Raw genomic sequence first — 19168 nt, 5'->3', positions numbered from 1 at the left:
TCCATAGTAATTACGCACAGCTTGATCCGACGACTATATATTCAGCTTCGGTAGTAGATAAAGATACCGAGTTGTGTTTCTTGGATGACCAAGACACAAGAATTTCCCAAGAAATTGACATGTACCCGAGGTGGATTTTCCATCAACCTTGTCTCCGACATAGTCCGAGTCAGAATAGCCACGAAGCTTAAAAGAAGATCCCTTGGGATACCATATGCCAAAGTTTGGTGTATGTATCAGCTATCTCACGATTCTATTCACAACCAATAGATGACACTCTTTAGGTGCCGCTTGATATCGGGCACACATGCAAACACTCAACATTATATCAGGACGGGAGGCACATAGATGTAGCAATGAACTGATCATTGACCGATAAACTCTTTCATCAACCGATTTGTCCTCCTTAGTGAGGTCAATACATCCACTAGTAGGCATGGGGTTCTCATACCTTTTCACTCTTGCATGTTGAACTTTCTGATTAAGTACTTAGTGTAGTTGTCTTGAGAGATAAACGTACCTTCTCTCGATTGTTTGATTTGCAATCCAAAGAAGAATTTCAGGTCGCACATCATAGACATCTCATACTTCTCTGACATCAACCTTCCAAACTTCTCACTAAAATGTGGGTTAGTAGAACCAAAGATAATATCATCCACATATATTTGGAACACAAATAATTCTCCATTAACTCTTTTAGTGAATAAGGTTGCATAAACTTTACCAATCTCAAAACCCTTTTCAATGAGAAACTTCGATAGGCATTTGCACCAAGCTCTAGGGGCTTGTTTAAGACAATATAAAGCTTTATGAAGTTTGTAAACGTGATTAGGTTTCTTGGGGTTCACAAAGCCAGGAGGTTGTTTGACATAAACCTCCTCCTCAATTTCACCATTTAGAAAAGCACTTTTGATATCCATTTGGTAAAGAGTAATGTCATGGTGATTGGCATAAGCAAGAAGAATGTGAACAGCTTCAAGTCTAGCAACAAGGGCTTAAGTCTCACTGTAGTCCATACCTTTGACTTGCGTGTATCCTTGGGCTACGAGACGCGCCTTGTTGTGTACAACTTGTCCATCTTCATCTTGCTTGTTCCGAAACACTCATCTTGTACCAATGATGTTGTGCTCGTCTTCAGGCTTTTTAACAAGTGTCCACATTTGATTCCTCTCAAAGTGGTATATCTCTTCGTGCATGGCATTCACCCAGTCCGGGTCTTGAAGGGATTCTTCTACCTTCAAAGGCTCAATGCTTGAGATGAAAGAGTAATGCTCGCAAAAGTTAGCTAGACGAGATTTCGAGCGAGTGATTATCCCGGTTTGTCTGTCACCGAATATTTGATTCAACGGATGATCTTTGTCCACTCTTGCTCGAAATCATGACAACTTCTTCTTGTTGGATGGTGGAGCTTCTTCATCATCATCTTCTTGCTCGTTGTCGTTGACGGTGTCATCTCCTTGAGGTGGTGGTGTGGAAGGTTGACGTGGATCATCATGATGTACTTCTTCCTCTTCTTCATCATGTTGTGTACCGCTTGTGGATGCCTCCATGTCATTTTGTGGTTCGCCTTGAGGCGAAGTTGGAGCTTCCACTTGAGTTGATGAAGTACTTTCCTTCACCTCCATGGTACGAATCTTGTTGATATGTAGATCTTGGATGGCCTCAGAAGGTTCCTTATCTCCTACTCCCTCCGTTTTAAAATATAAGACCTTTTAGAGATTACACTAGGAGACTACATACGGAATAAAATGAGTGAATCTACATTCTAAAATATGTCTATATACATCCGTATGTAGTTTATAGTGCAATATCTAAAAGGTCTTATATTTAGGAATGGAGGGAGTACATCATTTGGCAGTTGTTCGACTTGCGAACCATTAGATTCATCAAACTTCACATCTACTGTCTCTTCAACTTTTCGAGTGAAGCTGTTGGAGACACGGTAAGTGTGAGAGTTTGATATGTAACTAAGTAGGGAAACTTCATGAGATTTAGGAGCAAATTTAGTGCGACAATCCTTATCAAGAATGTAGCACTTAGAGAAAAATACTCGAAAGTATCCAACTTGGGGTTTGTTACCAGTGAGTATCTCTTATGTCGTTTTACCGAGAAGCTTGTGCAGGTAGAGTCAGCTTATGGCGTGACAATCTGTTTCCACGGCTTCTGCCCAAAAGTGTCTTGGCATCTTGTATTCGTCAAGCATCATTTAGGCCATCTCTATGAGAGTCTGGTTCTTCCTCTCAACAACTCCACTTTGTTGAGGTGTGTACATCGCTGGGAACTCATGTGAGATACCTTCTTCGTCAATAAAATTATCCACATTAGTGTTCCTGAACTCCATTCCATTATCGCTCTGAACTTTCTTGATCTTCACTTCAAACTGATTTTGGGCTTTCCGGGCGAAGTTCTTGAAGATCTTTTGTACCCGCCACTTATCATCAAGAAAGAATCCCACGTAAATCTGGAAAAATCATCAAAAATAACTAAACCATAAGAATTTCCACCGAGGCTCTTGTAAGCATTCGGACCAAAAAGATCCATGTGAAGTAGCTCGAATGGCCTTCTTGTAGTCACGATGTTCTTCACGGGATGACTTCCACCGACTTGCTTTCCTGCTTGACAAGCATTACAAAGTCCATCTTTGTGAAAGATAACATCTTTAACACCAAGAATATGATCACCTTTGATAAGTGTGTCAAGGTTACACATACCTACCTGTCCTGACCTTCTATGCCATAACGAACCTTTAGAAGATTTTGCAATAAGGCATGTACAGGGTTTGGATTTTTTTAGTGAAATTGACAATGTATAGATTACCTTTGCGAAAACCAGTAAAGACCATGTTATGATTGTTGCTACGAAACACTTGGCAGTCGACTTTCATAAATAGCACACTGAAACCAAAGTCTGCTACTCTAGATACGAAAGAAGATTGTATCCAAGGGATTCAACAAGCATGACATTTTGAATGGAACTATCATGAGATATGGCCACCTTACTAAGACCAAGTACCTTATCCTTGGAGTTGTCTCCAAAAGTCACATACCTTTGAGGTCCACGGTTTGGTGTGATCTCATGGAACATGTCTTTATCTTCGGTCATGTGATCGGTGCATCCACTGTCAAGTATCCACTCCTTTCCTCCGTCCATGTAGTCTCTAAGGTTTGCCATAAGACTAAAGTTCCTCATGGTCTTCTCATACTTGATGTGCAACTCTTCATCTTCATCTTAGTAGTCGTGCTCCACATTGTCGTTGTCGGATGAAATATCCTTGTCATAGGAAATAAGAATTTCATAAGAATTTTGACTATGACAACATTCATATTTATGCATGTGAATGGCTTCAACAATGAAATTGTTAATGGTAATGACATCTCCTTTAGCACGCATGAGGTCACGAAGCTCAAATAGGCATTTATCAAAATTAGGATCGGTTGGCTTCATTTTGTGAAAGGCAATGCATTTATTGAAAATGATCTCAAGATTTTTCAATGAATAGTCAGGATATGTTTTCTCTAAGTTTTTCCACAAAGTATGAGCGCACTCAAAATTTTTGCAATTGATTAAGCACATTTCTTGGCAATCCTCTAATGATTAGATTTATAGTTTTAAGATTACCAAGCATATCAAGTTCTTCATCATGAGAAGGATGTAAAGGTTAAATGGGAGGCTCATAGGGATATTCAACATACTTGCGCAAACAGAATTTATCACATATATCAAGAATTTCATCTTTTTGTTGTCTAAAATATTCCCCATCAAGAATAGGCACTCTACAACTAATATTCCCCAAACTAGGCACATCCATCTTCCTCCAATGGTGTTTAAACCAAGGTTATGGAAACCTAGCTCTAATATCAATTGTGAGATCGATAGAAGAGGTGTCTAGAGGGGGCGAATAGACTACTTGCATAAATGAGAATCTTAGCCTTTTCCCAATTTTAGTGGTTGGCAGATTTTAGCATTCTAACAAGTCTAGTGCACCCTACACATGCTAGTCAACAAGTATGGCAGCTGAAAGTAAAGACTTTACACATATAGTAAGGAGTAGAGTTTAAGAAGATCAAACGCAAAGAAGTTGACACGGCGATTTTTGGCATGGTTCCAATAGGTGGAGCTATCGTACGTCCATGTTAGTGGAGACTTCAACCCACGAAGGGTAATGGCTGCGAGATTTGATGGAGGGCTCCAACACAAGGGGTCCACGAAGAAGCGACCTTGTCTATTCCACCACGGCTTCCGTACACACAGGACTAGCCTCACTCACGTTAGATCTTCATGAAGTAGGCGATCTCCTTGCCCTTACAAACATCTTGGTTCAACTCCACAACACAAAGTAGGAGGCTCCCAAGCGACACCTAACCAATCTAGGAGGAACCACCCACCAAAAGGTAATAGATGAGGTAGAACGATGAATTCCTTGCTCTTGTGCTTCAAAAGATAGTCTCAATACTCAATCACTCTATCACAGATTTGGCATGGGTAGTAGAGATTGATCTTGTGGAAAGCAACTTGAGGAGGCTAGAGACCAAGTTTCAAATGGTTGGAATGGAATCTCATGATCTCAACACATGAGTAGGTGGCTCTCTCTCAGAAAAATGGATTTGGCAAGTGTAAGTGTATTCTGAGTGCTTCCTCTATGACTGAGAGGTAGGTGGAGGGGTATATATAGGAATCCCCCAAAATCCAACTGTTACAACATTATTGCCCAACTCGGTGACACCAAAATGAATCTCGGTGGTACCGAGTTGCACTAAATGTGAAAACTTTTGAATTCTCGGTGAGACCGATATAGGAATCTTGGTGGTACCGATACGATGATCTAGACCAGTTTCCAAATCTCGATGAGACCGATTTCAAACTCGAAAATTCCTATTCTTGAAATCTTCTCAATAGAAAGTTGGTCACTGAATCGCGATGGCACCAATGTGAAAGTTGGTGGTACCGAGATGGTAGGATATCGCATAGGACATGTCAAGTGTAAAATCGGTTGGGCTGAGTGGAAATTGTTGGTGGCACCGATTTTGCTGGTTTAGCTTTGGACAAATATATTTTTGTGGGAGAATGGGTGAGTATTTTTGGTGGCTACCTCTAAGCACTTGAGCAACCAATTCATCATAATACCTCATCCCCTTTTAATAGTATTTGCTTTCCTATGGACTGAAAGTGATTTCTTACAAATGTAAAATGTAGAGTCTTCTTGCTTGAAGCTTGAGCCAATCCTGTTCCTTCCTTCATCAAGGGGCTTCTTCGCACAATCCTTTATGCCAAGTCTCTCTGTGGGCTATACCTAAAATATACTAGGTAAAATTGTCAGTCCAAGAGACAATGTATGTTGTCATGAATTATCAAAACCACCAAGGGAGCATATGTGCTTTAAGTAGATCCAAAGATTATAGCATCCACATAAATTTGGCACATGAATAATTCTCCATTTACTCTTTTAGTGAATAAGGTTGCGTCAATTTTACCAATTTCAAAACCCTTTTCAATGAGAAACTTTGTTAGGCATTTGTACCAAGCTCGAGGGGCTTGTTTAAGGCCATTTAGAGCTTTACGAAGTTTAAAAACATGATTAGATTTCTTAGGGTTCATGAAGCTGTGAGGTTGTTTGACATAAACTTCCTCCTCAATTTCACAATTTAGAAAAGAACTTTTTTATCCATTTGGTAAAGAGTAATATCATGGTGATTGGCGTAAGCAAGAAGAATGTGAATGGCTTCAAGTCTAGCGACGGGCGCATAGGTCTCAGCGTAGTCCATACCTTCGACTTACGTGTAAGCTTGAGCTACGAGACGTGCCTTGTTGCATACCACTTGGCCATCTTTAACTTGCTTGTTCCGAAACGCCCATTTTGTACCAATGATGTTGTGGTCGTCCTTGGACTTCTCCACTAGTGTGCGCGCTTCATTCCTCTCAAAGTTTGTGTAGCTCTTCGTGCATGGCATTCACCCAATCCGGGTCTTGAAGTGCTTCCTCTACCTTCATAGGCTCAAAGCTAGAGATAAATGAGTAATGCACACAAAAGTTAGGTAAACGAGTTTTAGAGCAAGTGAATCAACTGGTTTGTATGTCATTGAGAATTTGTTTGACGGGATGATTCTTGTTCACTCTTGCTCGAACTCGTGACAACTTTTTCTTGTTGGATGGTGGAGCTTCCTCATCATCAACTTGTTCTTCTTTGTTGTTGAAGGTGTCATCTCCTTGAGGTGGTGGTGAAGAAGGTTGAGGTGGATCATCATGGTGTACTTCTTCCTCCTCTTCATCTTGTCATGTACCGCTTGTGGATGCCTCCATATCATTTTGTGGTTTGCCTTGAAGCGAAGTAGGGGCTTCCACTTGTGTTGATGAAGTACTTTCCATCACCTCCTTGGGATGAATATTGCCGATGGACATGTCTTGAATGGCTTCCGAAGGTTCCTTATCTCCTACATCATTTGACAATTGTTCGACTTGCGAACTATTAGATTCATCAAACTTCACATCTATCGTCTCTTCAACTTTTTGAGTGAAGTTGTTGTAGACACGGTAAGTGTTAGAGTTTGATCCATAACCAAGTAGGAAACCTTCATGAGATTTAGGAGCAAATTTAGAACATCGATGCTTATTAAGAATGTAACGCTTTAAGATGAATACCCGAAAGTATCCAACTTGGGGTTTGTTACCGGTGAGTAGCTCGTATGTCGTTTTACCGATAAGCTTGTGTAGGTAGAGTCGGTTTGTGGCATGGAAAGCTATTTCCATGGCTTCTTCCCCAAAGTGTCTTGGTGTCTTGTATTCGTCGAGCATTGTTCTAGCCATCTTTATGAGAATCTGGTTCTTCCTCGCACCAATTCCATTTTGTTGAGGTGTGTACATAGCCGAGAACTCATGTGACATACCTTCTTCGTCAAGAAAAATATCCATATTAGTGTTCATGAACTCTGATCCATTAGCACTCCAAACTTTCTTGATCTTCACTTCAAACTGATTTTGGGATTTCCAAGCAAAGTTCTTGAAGATCTTTTGTACCTACGACTTGTCATCAAGAAATAATACCCACGTAAATCTAGAAAAATAATCAACTATGACTACACCACAAGAATTCCCACCAAGGCTCTTGTAAGCATTGGGACAAAAAAGATCGATATGAAGCACCTCGAGTGGCCTCCTAGTAGTCAAGATGTTCTTCACGGGATGACTTCCACCTACTTGCTTCCCCGCTTGACAAGCACTACAAAGTCTATCTTTGTCAAAGATAACATCTTTAACACCAATAATATGATCACCTTTTATAAGCTTGTCTAGATTATGCATACCAACATGTCCTAGCCTTCTATGCAATAACCAACCTTTAAAAGATTTTGCAGTAAGACATGCATGAGGTTTGGATTTTTTTAGTGAAATCGACAATGCATAGATCACCTCTACGAATGTCGACAAAGACCATGTTATGATTATATTGACGAAACACTTGGCAATCAACTTTCATAAATATTGCATTGAAACCAAAGTCCACTAGTCTAGATACGAAAAGAAGGTTGTAGCCAAGGGTTCAACAAGCATGACATTTTGAATGCAACTATCATGAGATATGGCCACCTTACCAAAACCTAGTACCTTACCATTGGAGTTGCCTCCAAAAGTCACATACCTTCATGGTCCATGGTTTGGTGTGATCTCTTAAACATGTCTATATCACCGGTTATGTGATCGGTGCATCCACTGTAGAGAATCCACTCCTTTCCTCCGACCATGTAGTCTCTAAGGTTTTCCATAAGACTTAGGCTCCTCATGTTCTTTTCATATTCGATGTCAAACCTCTTGTCATCATCATAGTAGCCATGCTCCACATTGTCATCGTCAAATGGAATATCCTTGTCACAAGAATAAAGAGTTTTCTTAGAATTGTGACCATAACAATGTTCAAGTTTATGAATGCGAATGGATTCAACAATGATGTTATTGATGGTAATCACATCTCCTTTAGCACACATGAGGTCACGAAGCTCAAATAGATCATTACCAAAGTTTGGGTAATTGGGCTTCATTTTGTGAAGGACAATAGATTTTTGGAAAATGATATCAAGATTTTTCAAGGAATAATTGGGATATCTTTTTTCCAAATCTTTCCACAAAGTGTAAACACACTCAAAGTTCTTCATTTGATTAAGAACAATTCTTGGAAATCCTCTAATGATAAGATTGACAGTTCTAAGATTGCAATGCATATCAAGTTCTTGCTCATGAGAAGTATGTAAGGGATCAATGGGAGGCACATAGGGGTTTTGAACATACTTTCTCAAATGGAATTCATCAAAGATATCAAGCATTTCATCTCTCCATTGACTATAGTACTCCCCATTGAGAATAGACACTCTACAACTAAGATTCCCCAAACTAGACACATCCATCATCCCCCAATGGTGATTAAACCAAGGCTATGGAGACCAAAGCTCTGATACCAATTTTGAGATCACTAGAAGGGATGTATAGAGGGGGTGATTAGACTACTTGACCAAATAAAAACTTAGCCTTTTCCTAATTTTAGTTGTGGGCAAGTTTTAGTAATTGTAGCAAGTCAAGCTCACCCTACACATGCAAGTCTAAGAGTATATCAGTGGAAAGTAAAGACATGCACCTATAAATAGAGGGAAGGAATAGGAAGAACAAACACAAAGATTGACGCAGGGATTTTTGGTGTGGTTCCGATAGGTCGTGCTATCGTACGCCCACGTTGATGGAGACTTCAACCCACGAAGGGTAACGGTCGCGCGAGTCCACGAAGGGTCCACGGAGAAGCAACCTTGTGTGTTCCATCATGTCTTACGTCCACGAAGGACTAGCCTCACTCGAGGTAGATCTTCATGAAGTAGGCGATCTCCTTGCCCTTACAAACTTCTTGGTTCAACTCCACAACACGAAATAGGAGGCTCGCAAACGACACCTAATCAATCTAGGAGACACCACTCTCCAAAAGGTAATAGATGTGTTAGTATGATGAACTCCTTGTTCTTGTGCTTCAATAAGATAGTGTCCTCAACACTCAATCACTCTCTCACATATTTGGCTTGGGTATAAGAGATTGATTGGGTGGAAAGCAACTTGGGGAGGCTAGAAATCAAGATTCATATGGTAGGAATGGAATATCTTGATCTCAACACATGGGTAGGTGTCTCTCTCTCAAAAAATGGATGGGACAAGTGTTGGTTTTCTCTGAGTGCTTCCCCTATGAATGAGAGGAGGTGGAGGGTTATATATAGGAATCTCCAAAAATCCAACCGTTTTAACATTATTTCCCAACTCGATAAAACCAAAAAAACTCGGTTGTACCGACTAGTGTAAAATGTGGCAACTTTTGGTGTTTCGGTGAGACCGATATATGAATCTCGGTGGGTCCGTTTTTGGATGGCCTAGGCAGTTACCACACGCGGTGGTACTGATTCCTTAAACTCGGAAATTCCGATTCTTAGAAACAGGTAGACAGAGAGTTGGTCACTGATTCGGAGTCAGGCCGAAACAAGACTTGGTGGTACCGAGACACTAGGGTTTGACATAGGATCTGTCTAGGGCAAAACTCGGTAGGGATGAATGGAAATTGTTGGTGCCACCGAATTTTGTACAAAATATTTGCGAGAGAATTTTGCGAGTATTTTTGGTGGCCAATCTCTAAGCACTTGAGCAACCAAATCATCATAGTCACTTCATCCCCTTTTAATAGTATTGGCTTTCTTATAGACTCCACTGTGATATCTCACAAAATATAAAATGTAGAGTCTTGAAGCTTGAAGCTTGGTCGATCATGTTCCTTTCCTTCCTTGGGGCTTCTCCTCACAATCCTTAGCCAATCCTCTCTATGGACTGTATCTGAAATACACTAGGTAAAAGTATTAGTCCAAGAGACAATGTATGTTGTCATGAATTATCAAAACCACCAAGGGAGCATATGTGCTTTCACGCGTTTAAAGATGAATAGATTCGATGATTTCACCAATAAAATAAAATCTAGGGAGGGTTTGAACTTGAAGAATTCTTAGAAATGCCACGGTCCTCGTGCCAGACCAACGCCATGTTGAAAAAAATCATCGAAGTGGTTGCCGCGTGTAGATCCACAGATTCAATGTCTCAATTCCCCAAAGAAATAAAACACACAAGTCTTTACGTTGGCATCGCAGGCTGCACCAACGCAGCGAAGAAGAGGCTGAATGACAAAACTACACAGGTAAGTCACCGCCGCCACCTCGCAAACCTTGCAATCCCTAGTCTAACCATCTAGAGAGCTCGGCTAAAATCTACACCAACGAGCTCAACTCCACTGAGATAGGGTAGCTCAAGAAAACTTTATTTGCTAAATTGTTGCCACCACGTAACTCACCTAAAAGTCGAAAAACAAGGAAATCTAGATCTTCATTTGGTAGATCGGAACCTCCCCTCACTCCACACCGGCATAATAGTGGAGGAGGAGAGGGCGATGACATATCAACAGAGAAGGGTTGGCGGCTCACTCACCTTCAAAGAGAAGAGAACGATTTGTTGTCTTTTCTACAGAAGGAAGGCACCACTAATATATTTTTATCTCTAAGCAAGTTTACTTTGGGCATGATTCAAAGGCATGCCAAGCTCTATGTAAGAAAGATAATTGGAAAATCCATAACAATTTAGTTTTTTCTTAACTTATCATCAAAGGTTCTTCAATTGCTAAGCGTGCGCGTCACGCTAGACTAGTAGACTTGACAAATTAGTCTCCAAAACGACTTCATCCAAAACACTTTTGGATCACACTTTGTAATTGGCTGGAGAATGCGAAGGTAATGTGCAAACTCAGATTCTTTAAAACCGTGTCCTTCATAATTTTATATCCCCTATTTATCTTACATTTGTGCATTTAATCTAGCTGATCCTCAATTTCATATATAAATTAGTCTTTTTCGCTATACGCACTGAGTGATGCGAAGGAATGTCGAAGTACCGAGTCAATGTAGATAATGGCGGTGGACGGTCTTTCATCATTGTCCATGGGTCATTGATGTCCAAGCCGACAAGGTGCTGGTTGAGGCGGCCACAAAATGAAAAGGTGGGTGGTGCATGAGGCTCATGATTTCCAAGAGACACCAACAAAATGGACTCGAGGGTTGGGGTGGAGTCCACGAGGCCGTCAAGGGGGCTGCGGGCGTCGGGGGCATCGCTGCAACATGGAATGAGCGCTCGTAGCATGGGCGGGAAGACGGAATATGAGTGATAATGTCGCTCTCTCCAAGTCATTCTTAGAATGGAGTTATGTTAGGGCATATTTCCCCTTTAGCGGTTTTGGTGATTGATGACAATGTGTTTGCGGATTAATCATGTGCATTAACCCTTTTAGCTAATTCATCATATGGCACAAGATGATTCTAGCCCCTTGGTGGATAATAGTGAAGACGATTATTTTCCTGCATTTCATTTTTGATGAAATTGAGTCGTAGGAGAATCGTATTGTTAAGAAGGGGTGTGCAACAGAAAGGTTTGGGTGGAATCAACATGTTCACACTTTCATTTTCACCCTCATTCCTTTTCCACATCAATGGAGTTGCTTCGGCGTGTCCTTTTTTCTGGTCTTGAAGGCACCGAGCAGTTGTACCGCGATCGGAAGTTGTAGCACTGCTTGCCAGTGGTAGTACCTCTATGTGCAAGCAGTAGTACGAGCTAACCTTCTGGAGTCTCGGCATTTCGTGTCGGACTGCACGGTAGTGAGGATGGTAGTGCGGCGCGGTAGTACCGCCTGCCACTACCGCTCAACTACCGCCTAACCTTCTAGACCCGAAACTATTTCTACAGATATAGGGGCGACTATGGTGAGGAACTACCACTCATAAGCGGTAATAGTACCCTACCAAGCTGCAGCGGTACTGCCTCCATTCCTTCCTCTGCCTCTCAACCACGGGCTCTCTACTGCAACCCCAGCGGTAGTACCACTGGGATGAGTAGTAGTACCGCTGTGGAGGCACTACCGGCTCGTGGCCTTTTGCGATTTCTCTGTGCAGTAGGCACAACCGCCCAAGCGGTAGTACCGCTCCCATTGTTGCTCCAAGCTCCATTTTCATCCGATTTGTTGATTCTCTAGGGTTTGGTTGTGAGGGCCCCGATCTTTACTTCCATCAAGAGAAATTTGATTCCCATCACTAATCCCTTGCGGATCTTGTTACTTTTGGGTGTTTGAGCACCCTAGACGGTTGAGGTCATCTTGGAGCCACAATCCATTGCGATGAAGTTTCGTAGTGATGTTGGGAGCTTCCAATTAAATTGTGGAGATTGCTCCAACCTTATTTGTAATAGTCCGATCACAGCCTTCAAGGACACCACTAGTGGAATCACTGTATCTCGCATTGTATGAGGGTGTGAGGAGGATACGGTGGCCCTAGTGGCTTCTTGAGGAGCATTGTATCTCCACACTATTCCAACGGAGACGTACTTCCCCTAAAAGGAAAGAACTTTGGCAACACACCCTCGTCTCTACCGGCTCCACCTGTAGTTATTTCTTACATTTACTTTATGTAAGCTTTACTTGTGTTATATCATTTGCTTGCTTGTATTATTGTTCACCTAGTTATATCTAGACAATCCATTTTGTTGCTAAACCTGATTTATTAATAAAAAAATTGATAGTTGCCTATTCATCATCCCTCTAGCCAACGATATCGATCCTTTTAAGTGCGCCTTAAAATATCCCTTATTCCTCCAAATATGCAGGCATGAGGGTTCACATTGGATCCTGTCTATAATTTATAGCGATGAAACCCGGGTTGTCAACTCTATTAGAATATCGTTTTTGCAACATATTCATCAAAACGACAGTTATTGTGGAGTTCGGTTTGTTTTATCGACTCCACTAGAAGTTCGTCATATGAGATTTGGGGATCACGTTGATAATTAGAGCAAAAGTTCTGGTTATACAAAAAAGATGTCCAAAAGGTGGTGTTTATAATTTCTTATTAAAATTTGGTTTATATAAATTATTCAAACAATTATGAAATGCCTTTTTTGTTTCTTTACAATTTTGACCTTGTAGTTTCGCTACGTTTCCTAGCCAGGAAAGCGTAGACGCAACAACACGGAGGGGCGCAAAGTCATCGTCTGCTGGTGGACCCGTGAAAGCGTCGAACCAACGAAACAAGCACAGCTGACACCCACCGTCCGCCACCGCAGTCGCCGGTGACCAGAACGCGCGCCCGAGTTCGCCGGCGGCGGGAGAAGGACGCCGAGGATGGGCTGCTCCATCTCGGGGCTCAACGCCCTCTACGACGCAGCGACTGGTGGCGGCGACGTGTGGATCAACGAGCGCCGCTTCCGCGTCCTCCGCCAGATCGGCGAGGGCGGCTTCGCCTTCGTCTACCTCGTCAAGGAGCACGACGCCTCCTCTGACGCCGCGCGCGACAGGCACCCCTCCCACGTCTCAGGTACCCCGCACCCGATCCCGCCCTACTCGCCTCCGTGCCTCTCGTGTGTTACAGGTTATGCGCGTTCGTTTTGAACCCGTGAAATGAAATCCTTCACATTTCTTGAGCCGGCAAATGCGCCCGTGTGGTTTTGTGTGCAGAATCGTGTGAGTTTTGCTACTTCCCGTCCGTAGCTGCTACTAGATGTTGTCATGAGCTGGGTTTAAGTTTTGTAATGCTGGTTGTTGCATAGAACTAAAGTTTTTGTTTCCATTGGTGCGTGAAAGTGAAACTGGGCATTCTATGCGATTTCTAAGATTCTGATGCTGCCGTGCTAATGCTGGTTCAGGCGACGGGACATATGCTATGAAGAAGGTGCTGATACAGAGCAGGGAGCAACTGGATCTGGTGAAGGAGGAGATCCGCGTTTCGTCCTTGTTCAACCACCCCAATCTGCTACCGCTTCTTGACCATGCCATAATAGCAGTTAAGGTAGTAATATGGTTTGCATCTGTCTTCCCTGCCCTGTGATGTCATATGCCATCGTCTTGAAATATGTGCAAGATAAGAAAATCATGTTGAAGCTGGGCAAGTTAGTTGAGCTTTGGTAAATACTGTATATATGTCTGACAGTCTGAGGCATTTTTGTTTGACAAGTACAATCTAGAGATATAACAGTTAATTTTTTGAAATAAACCCAGCAATGTGTTAGCCTGCCTTAACATCTTATAGGCAACTTAATGTTAATTATTCGTCAATTATTATACCTTTGAACGTACATTTCATGTTGAGACGTCTTATATGATATTATAGAGTACACAGGGAGATTGGAGCCATGAAGCCTACTTGCTCTTTCCAGTCCATTTGGATGGTACTCTGTTCGACAATGCTGCAGTCATGCAGTCTAGGAAAGAATTTTATTCGGTGCTCGATGTTTTGCGAATATTCCAACAGGTCAGTTTTTTTTACTGGAAAGTAGTATAAATGTACTGTTTCTTGATGATGTCATAGTGAGATTTGGAACTTTCTTGATTTCATCGTTGTAGTGATCTTTTACCATTTATTAAGTTTGATGTTCAGTATTCACCAATTTATTGTCATGCTATTCTTCAGCGATTTTTCTGAAGAACAAGCTTTTGTGACAACTTATGTGCCGTTGTGTATTACTCTGGCATTAGCTCTCTTGTGTATTACTCTGGCATTAGCTCTCTTGTGTATTACTCAAACATTGACTTACATATATTGCATCCTCTGCAAGCTATAGAGTATAATCACAGGTGACGACGCACTATATTTTTGTACTACATAAATGTGATTACAGTTAACTCTTGCTAACTTGGAATAACTCGGCTTCAGGATTTTGAAGATAGCATCATATTATGCCCCTTCTCTGTTTACTAGGCATTTCGTTTGGACACTAAGTGCATCTAAGTATTAAAAGTGTACATTACATGCTGACTTGAATTAAAAAAAGTATAACTAGCCGTTACATCTTTGCATCTCCCCATCTCCCTTTGTCTACTAATATAATTGTACCAACAGATTTGTGAAGGACTGAAGCACATGCATAGTCTTGATCCACCATATGCCCATAATGATGTCAAGCCTGGCAATGTTCTTGTAACCCGCCAAAAAGGACAAGCGCCTCTTGCAACTTTGATGGATTTTGGAAGTTCGCGGCCTGCAAGAAATCAAATTCGTTCTCGTTCTGAAGCATTACGGTTGCAGGTTTGTCTTAGCTCCATGGCCTTTTCATGAAAGACAGCTGTACTTGACAATGTATTGGTTTTTGGTTTCCATGTATCATTTAGGATGTCTTGTCATTGTCCCATAACATTACTTTTATTCAGTTTCCAGATGTATGGATAATTTATTAGAAATGCTCTTCTGTTTCTAGTGTTGTTTTTAGTTTCACGATTATGAGTAACTTTGCTGCACATATTAAGAAATTCAGGTGTTACTTTATTTTTTTTCCTTAAGCCGAAGCAAAATCATCTAGATAACCCATCCTTACTTTTGAGTATGCAACTATTACTTAGGCCCTGTTTGGAACCACTCAGATTATATAATTCAGTTTTTATAATCTATTTTGTCTCCAAACATGACAAATTATGATGTAGATTATAAAAACCAGATGGACAGATTATTAAAAATTCACAATCTACTCTACCCCAGCTAAAATCAGATTATGGATTGCTAATGACCCATTACCCTTGTAAAGTTGGAGATAATTACATTCCTGCCACCGCCACTCTCCTCTTTTTAAAAAAGACAGAGGGCAGACAGGTCATTATGCAATGTAAAACCTGGATTACAGTTTATATAATTTGGCTCCAAACATGCCCACCTAAATTACTTTTATAAATCAGATTATATAATCTATCTTCATAATCCAGATTATCATAATCTATTGTGGTTCCAAACAGCGCCTTAGAAAAAGTTAGTGCTTGAAAAGTAATGGCAATTGAAACATTACTAATGTATATCTTGCTTCGGTGCAGGAATGGGCTGCCGAGCATTGTTCTGCACCTTTTCGCGCACCTGAATTGTGGGACTGCCCAAGTCATGCTGATATCGATGAGAGGACAGACATTTGGTCGCTAGGTTGCACTCTTTATGCGATCATGTAAGGTCCCTCATGGCTTGTCGCATGTGTAAATTTACTATGCTTGATCAAGTTTCATCTCCTGTTGATTTATGTGTCACTATGATTCTCATTTATTTTGTGGTGTACCGTTGCTCCAAATCTCCAACTGCTTCAGTGCATGATCTAGTGACATATTTATTAGAAATTATTTCAGCTTAGTATTCGTATCTCTTTTTTTTCTGCAGTCTTAAGTCTTGACCAGTGCCAGTGGAATTTAGTAGTACAACAAATGGTCATCCCATCAACTTTTTGAGTCAGGAGTATTTAACAATGAAAGTAGTTATCAAGCATGCCTTGTGCTTTAGATGGCGTACTGCTTAAAGATCAACCTCAATTTGGTAGAAGTTTTTAATCAAACAATTTCATGAAGTTCATCAAGGTACAATCATACCGGATCTTGGAGAAGTCATGAATGTAGTCAGCATAACAACTGAGACGGTAACCTGTAGTTACTTAATAAATCATCGATGCTCACATTTCTTCTTTTGTAGGTATGGTGTTTCTCCCTTCGAGTATGCTCTTGGTGAATCTGGAGGAAGCTTGCAGCTCGCCATTATGAATGCGCAGTTGAAGTGGCCACAGCTACCGAGCCCTCCCTACCCTGATGCACTTCACAAGTTTGTTACCTGGATGCTTCAGCCACAACCCGCAATGCGTCCTCACATCAATGACATACTTCTCCACGTTGACAAGCTTGTGGAGAAATACTCGCCTTAAAGCCAGCTTGCATATTCTGTTCTGACTTGTTTCTTCTTTATACGATTGCAAAGGGAACATGGTGTAAGACCCATGCTCTAGGCCTTTTCATCCTTTGGAATAGGCACAGTGTCGATTCTTTATGTAACTTTTAGGCTGTTACCACATGTGGTTGCCTAACTCTTGGATGTTACTATATTACTTGCTTATCTTGTACAAAATGTTCGCTGCATACGAAAAATACATGTGTTATTGTCTTCTCTAGGTTCTTCCTGTTTTTGTTGAAGTACAAAAGGAAATGACTAACTGTTGGGGGAGGCAAAAAAAAAGGACCTCCGCCCCTTTTCCCCAATACTAATATTTTCACGATCTCAAAAAAGCACCCCAACTCCCATCATATAGAGGGGGAGTTGCATTTCTCCCAATAATACCCGAAGGCAACCGGTGTAAATTTTAGATGCGTTTGGTAGACTGCATTAGGCCTGCGCGGAAAGAATTTGACCAGTTTGGTTGCTTGAGCTGCATCTGATTCCTGGCCCGCACAGATCTCAGGCCTGGCTCTGGAGGAACGACCGAATTGATTGTTTTTTGCGAGCCAGGCTCGTTTGAGCCACACGTGGCGAGTGCCTGCACGCTTGGGGAAGCGCAGGAGACGACACAACGTCTCATAACTCCCAACGCTCCCTCTCGACACCTCCCTCTCTTTTCCCTCACCGCCTATTCAGTTTCTCCGATGGCAACGTCGCCATCTCGCCACGCCCCACCCACTCGGTGATCGTCGACAGCAATCCCATCCAAGAGAGGTGGGTTGCCGGCCTCTCCTTGTCCAGACGAGATCTCGCGACATCAATCTGTGCTCCCTCCCCTTTCTATGCCATGCCGTTGCCCCGGGCCAATGCAGCGCCGCCGCCGCTCACTCGGCTCTGCCACCGGAGCCGGAGCTCTTCATCTTGGGCTCAACGACGACGAGGATTCAATACCCGTCGCCTCTGTCCTTTGCCGACCCCACTTATGGGGGTATTTCTTTACCCCCATTCGAGGATTTTCTTCTTTACGTCCAGTGCAAGGGGAGGGGAGCTCGATGACACTGGGCTCATCTTTGAGCCGGCGCATGACGAGGTCCACGGCCGCGGCCCTCGGAACGGTTGGTTCTTCTTTGACGGCGGTGACAACACCCCTCCTCCTGCCAGGATTTTCTCCATGTCCGGCATACGCTCCACCGACAACCCCCACGGTAAGCTCTAATCTCCCCCTTGCTTCGTAGTTAGGGTGCTTAGGGTAGTCCCACAAGTGTTAGATTAGATAATGGATTCGATCTGATTGACTGGATTCGATTTGAATCCACTATTTCGGGGATGAATCAGAGTGCATGGCTAGTTTGTTCACTCCACATGCTACTGTTAGATTAGATTGTTGATAGTGAATTTTTGTTTCTTCACTCAACATGCTAGTGTTGATGGTGTTAGTGATGCAATGTTAGTTTGAATGTTGTTAGTGTATATGCTCATGTTCTTCTTCTTCTTCTTGTTGTTGTTATTAGTGTGTATGTTGTTATTAGTGTGTATGCCATTTAGAGCTTGCTAATGTTCTCGTTTATGTTAGTGATGTTTTTGTTGTTCTTCTTGCTGTTGTAGTTGTTCTTGGTTATGTTAGGCTACATGAATGCATGATCAACATAGGGCATTGCATGTGCATTCTAGTAGGACATACCTGAATGCCAAAAATAGTAGTATGACATACATGATCAGAGTAGGACAATGCATGTGCATTTAGCTTGATATGATCATTAGTAGCACTGATTAGTGTTATCTTTGATCATTGGTAGCACTGGTCACTATTATCTTTGATCATTGCTATCTCTGATCACTAGTATCATTGATCATTGTTAGCTTTGATCAATGTTGTAATTGATCAATGGTAGCTTTGATCACTGTTAACACTTATCATTGTTAGCTTTGGTCAGAGAGCATTGATGATTGTTAGTTCTGATCATTGTCATTTGCACTGCCAATGATCATCTCTCATTTGTTGCTAACCGTAGTCCACCTTGCTGACAAGATAATGAAGACGGAGTGGGACAAAGTCCGCGGAGGAGTGCAGGTCGTTGTCGATGCAGAGGGTGCGAATGACCTCCCCCACAAATCAGTGGTTGAATAGGGTGGTGGTTCTTGGTAGGGTGGAGTACATGAGCATGACGCTCAGTGCTCGCATGACGCCAAGAACCGGCCACGAGGAGGGTGCATGGGAACCTATCAGGTTTTATGTGCAGATCCATGACCAGGAGGACATCACCATGCTCGTCATCCCTCCTGCCTTCAGGCCGATGATGAAGCAATGGCTAGTCACCAACCCTCCTCTCGTCATCGGCCTCTCCGCCAATAAGTGGTGTGAGTTCTGGGTCCAGGTGCAGATGTTCAAGGGGCACATGGTTCTT

The 19168-nt window shown here is 42.1% G+C and overlaps 1 protein-coding gene across 2 annotated transcripts; it reads left to right on the top strand.

Annotated features, from left to right (window-relative positions):
- Window positions 1–13091: 13091 nt before the first annotated feature.
- On the top strand, window positions 13092–16998 carry LOC123396623 (serine/threonine-protein kinase 16). 2 transcript variants are annotated; one of them, XM_045091509.1, is made up of 6 exons: window positions 13092–13412; window positions 13741–13883; window positions 14214–14345; window positions 14934–15119; window positions 15893–16017; window positions 16530–16998. In XM_045091509.1, exons 1-6 carry the CDS (start codon window positions 13220–13222, stop codon window positions 16753–16755), a joined length of 1005 nt encoding a protein of 334 aa, XP_044947444.1. In that variant the 5' UTR covers window positions 13092–13219; the 3' UTR covers window positions 16756–16998. The 2 variants fall into 2 exon arrangements, with proteins under 2 accessions (XP_044947444.1, XP_044947443.1); XM_045091508.1 differs by having other exon boundaries at window positions 14205–14345.
- Window positions 16999–19168: the final 2170 nt, after the last annotated feature.

The sequence above is a fragment of the Hordeum vulgare genome, chromosome 5H (genome assembly GCF_904849725.1).
Source record: "Hordeum vulgare subsp. vulgare chromosome 5H, MorexV3_pseudomolecules_assembly, whole genome shotgun sequence".
NCBI lineage: Eukaryota > Viridiplantae > Streptophyta > Magnoliopsida > Poales > Poaceae > Hordeum > Hordeum vulgare.
This window is presented reverse-complemented; position numbering and strand designations above follow the sequence as displayed.

What these genes read in the sequence shown, in the direction of transcription:
- LOC123396623 (XM_045091508.1), top strand. Translation starts at nt 13,220, where the DNA reads ATGGGCTGCTCCATCTCGGGGCTCAACGCCCTCTACGACGCAGCGACT. An exon ending in ATGCCATAATAGCAGTTAAG is followed by an intron (nt 13,884 to 14,204) that starts GTAGTAATATGG and finishes ATGATATTATAG; the next exon opens with AGTACACAGGGAGATTGGAG. An exon ending in TGCACTCTTTATGCGATCAT is followed by an intron (nt 16,018 to 16,529) that starts GTAAGGTCCCTC and finishes CTTCTTTTGTAG; the next exon opens with GTATGGTGTTTCTCCCTTCG.